This window comes from Alligator sinensis, unplaced genomic scaffold (assembly GCF_000455745.1).
Source record: "Alligator sinensis unplaced genomic scaffold, ASM45574v1 scaffold755_2, whole genome shotgun sequence".
Lineage (NCBI taxonomy): Eukaryota > Metazoa > Chordata > Crocodylia > Alligatoridae > Alligator > Alligator sinensis.
In genome coordinates, this window is record NW_005841883.1 from 1,814,358 (window position 1) to 1,818,477 (window position 4,120).

The following is a 4,120-nucleotide window of genomic DNA, read 5'->3' on the forward strand; positions in this document are numbered from 1 at the left end:
TCTTGCTTTGTGCCTGAAGGATCATTTCCTTAAGGCACAGCCACCCTTCTTGGGCTCCCATCACTTCAAAACTCCTACTCTGCAGTGCGTCCTTGACTAATCGCCTGAGTTCATTGAAATCAGCTTTTGTAAAGTCTAGCACTTTCACCCTACTAGTTACCTTACCCACTCGACGTCTTATGGTGAATTCTCTTATTAGGTGATCACTGTCCCCCAGATGGCTACCGATCTGGAGGTCCCCTACCATGTCATCCCCCATTGCCAATACCAGATCCAGTATGGCATTCCCCCTAGTGGGACCGTGTACCTCCTATGTCAGGTGGAGGTCCTGTACCCAGGTTAGAAACCTGCGTGAGCGGTGGGACTTTGCTGTCTGTGACTCCCAGCAGATGTCCGGGTAGTTTAGGTCCCCCATGACTACCGCCTCTTTAGCTTTTATGGTCTCCGAGAGTTGCCTCAGAAGCCCCGAATCTCTTTCTTCCCCTTGATGTGGGGGTCTGTAGCAGACCCCTACCACCAAATCCCTTTCTCCTTGCCCCCCATGTAGCCTAACCCACAATCCTTCTACCTCCTCATCCTTGGATTCCGTCTTGATGAGGGTTGACGTATATTGCTCACTGACATAGAGCGCAACCCCTCCTGATTCAGACAAACCATTTGGTTTGTCTGAATCAGGAACTCAGGAGCCAAATGTTGCTTTTATACCTGTACAGATCCATTGGGCCAAATGGTGTAAACACTCAGAATGAAACCAAAAGAAATGTACGTACAACACCCCCATTGAACAGAAGCAAATGGTTTGGCCTAACTCAGATCTCTTCTCTTCTAAAATGGAAAGTTTGCAGGTATAAAAGAAACAGAATGTCATAATAGACCAAAACCTGATTTTGATGGGAGAACTCAGTAAGGGCTGAGTTAGGACATCAGGGCTTGGTTCCAGAGCAGCAATAAAAGAAATCAAACTTTTTATTTATTGGGCACTCAGACTTGAAGACTCCCAGGTGCCTATGAGTCTAAGGGCTTGTCTGCACAGGAAAGTTACAGCATAGTAAGCAAGGGTGTGATTATCAGCACACTAACTACACTGAACTAACTCCCTGTGTGGATGCTGTCCATGCCCACTAAGAGCCCCTTTGTGTGTGGTAGCTTACTCTTCTTTCAGAGTGAGCTGCCTTGCACTGTGTGCGCAGTAAAAGTCTCCACATGGGCAGTAATGGCTCTGTAAATTCACACACTTGCTTCTTGTGCATTAATATTCCTGTGTAGCTGAGGCCTGAGGATGGATAATGATAGGTAATGTGCCAATTTACTGTCAGCAAAGGGGAAGATTAAGTTCTTTCTTATTTTAAAATGGAAAAAGACAGAGGGCAATCTTTTCAAAAGCTCCTATGTCTCATTTTCAAAACTCTCACAGTCTTGGACAGTTTGGAGCGTGTCTAATGCACTTGGGCTCTTTTAAGAACTTTACCCAGAATTCCTGTCATGTAACATCTTCCCACAGAGACCTGCCAGTCTGAGGAGTTTTAACATATGGATTCTTTTACATTTATAACCCTGGAAGAAAATAACTCTGCAATGATCTTCAAGCTAGCACATATGATACAGAAACTTTTTGTATTTCATCTAACTCTTAGCTGCCAACTGTAAGAAAAATCCTGACAACATATTGCTCTCAGCAAGAGCCAGTTGTGGACCTCATACCTTTCACAAAGTCACCATCATCCTGCTGCTGTGCTCCAGATGTCTGTGTTATGATGTCGGAATACAGCAGTGAGCTAGTTGGTTTATCTTGTGTTACCCTGGGATGTCCAGAAATAATTTCTTGTCTTTGTTCCCCTTGGAATTCAGGCACCACACTCCTGCATCCTAAAAGAAAAATGGAGGGATTACTAACAGTTTTTACTCACACAGCAAATGGCAAATCAAAAATTAAAGTGAGTCAAAAACTAACTTTACCTTGATCATTTCGTATGCAGAGTCTGTCTTCTTGCTCTGTTCTAATTTCCTGTTTTTTAAAATGAGAAACATCTTTTAATACAAATACTAATGACTATAGCCTTTCTATACATATTATAATTAATATAATATAGCTAATTATATTGACAGGTGTGTAACTTTCTTCTTAGTATGTTAATGGGAAAATCAAGGCAGAGAGTCTTGTAGATACATACTGCTTTCTTTTGTGGCAATCATACTAATGTTCTGCTGCTTGGTGGGGAAGGCAGATTTTCTGGAGACATGTATGAGATCCATACATCATCCTTTATCTAGAAAGCAGTTTTCCAGGAGCTCCCTTTTTGTCTCAGCGGAATGAGGTTGTGGGGTAGAGAGTAGGAGACTGTGGGAGAAGCATGGTTCACTGTGACCATGTCTTCATTAGATAATTTCATCAGGTCATTCTGCATTATTTCTTAAGGCTATGTTATAACATACAGGGAGGGTGTGTCTACACAAGACAGGGTCTACACATGCGCGCCTTTAATACGCATTAAAAATGGCAAAATTAGGCTAATCATGCCTACATTTGATACCTGCAAATGCAGGCGCAATTAGTTAAAGTGCATTAATGCATGCGTAGATGTGACCCAGCACTAACTTTAGTGCCTGGTCTGCCCAGCCACTAGGGGCACATAGCAGGGTTACAGGGACTTGTCACTAAAATTAGTGCCAAGTTCACTAACTTTAGTGCCAAGTACCTGCATGTGTAGACACTTGCCAAAAATTGTTTAATATGTATTAGTTTAATGCATATTATATTTAGTCATGCTTAAATGCATGTGTAGATGTGCCCATAGTGAACTCTGACTAATTCACCTTTTCAAGGGGAATACAAATAATCGCAAATTATTCAGTAGTGAGCAATTATTAGGCATTGATTGCTGGGAAGAAGTTCTGTCAGAACATTAGAACAATGGTGAAATAAACCATAGTAGTGAATTATTCCACAGGCAAATTAACCAGAGTTTACTGGGGTGTTGACAGCCACTTTGCAATCAGTGCAGAGACACACAAGTCAAGTCCAGCACTGACAACTGGCTATAAGTAAACCTTAGTCCACTAAGATTTACCCAAAACTAGCTGACAGTGAATGTGGCTTGTCTTGTCTATGGGGACAGCAAGATCGTACTTTTGACTGTGTTGATTAACAAATTCTCAGGCTTGTGTTTTAACTTACTGTAAGTGCTTTGTGAAGATCAGCCCAAACTGACCGTTGTTCTCTACACAAATGTGGCACAGCTGAAGAACAGGATGCTATGCAGTGTTCATAGAGCAGTATAGGAAATTTCCTTCCACCCTCATGGAACATTCCCTGTGCTAAGCCTAAGTACTTGGGATTTGGGAGGGAGGAAGGGAAGAAGGATTTGACCTTAAGTGACATGTGCAAAGGCAGAGAAAGAGAGATTGTCAGGTTATGTCTTGAGTTTCTGGCTCCCAATTCTGTGCTTAAGTCAGCAGACATTAAGTCTCTCCATTTCATGTTGAATGAATTCTCAGATAGTACCAAATTTCCTTCCTTGAATAATAACCTTTAATGAAAAGGAAAAATGAGCAAACAAGGTAGTGATAGACATTGCAGAGAGACGTTGGAAGGTGAAGAAAGAAATGTCTGGGAGCAACATCAGTACTGGTATTCCTACTTAATGATTCAAGAGCTTTCTGACATCTACAAATGCACAAAGGGCTGGTGCTTGCAGCCAACAGAGATTGAAGCAATACATAAAACCAAAAACTGAACAATAATGGCAGGTTTATTGTTCAATGTGGCACACAGAGCTCCCTCCTGCAAGGTGTGGGCAGTCTGTGGGGTGCCAGTTGCTCTCAATTCCCACCTTGCAGGTTTGAGCCTGTGGGTAATTAATTTGAAACTTTCATATCTGAAATTAATGGTGAAAGGGGTCTTAACAATATCCAAAGCCCCTGATCCTGCAGACAACAGACAGGCAAAGTATCTATTAATTTCAGTAAGTTTGAAATTAAGTGCCAGGACTTCAGGATCAGGTCCTAGGCTTTAATGCACCTCAGATTCTGCTGCTGTTTACACCCAGGCAAGTAAGATAAAATCTATTCTTGCATTAACTACCTTCATATTCTTTGGCTATGTGCTAGCTATTCTCACCTT

At 41.9% G+C, this 4,120-nt stretch overlaps 1 protein-coding gene across 1 annotated transcript in view; it reads right to left on the reverse strand.

The window, feature by feature from the left end:
• The window catches only part of KIAA2012 (KIAA2012 ortholog), a 106,428-nt gene that overhangs the window by 33,729 nt on the left and 68,579 nt on the right, over positions 1-4,120 (reverse strand). The window contains 3 exon segments of the mRNA XM_025196658.1: positions 1,702-1,866; positions 1,957-2,005; positions 3,176-3,328. Coding sequence (XP_025052443.1) covers positions 1,702-1,866; positions 1,957-2,005; positions 3,176-3,328 — 367 coding nt within the window.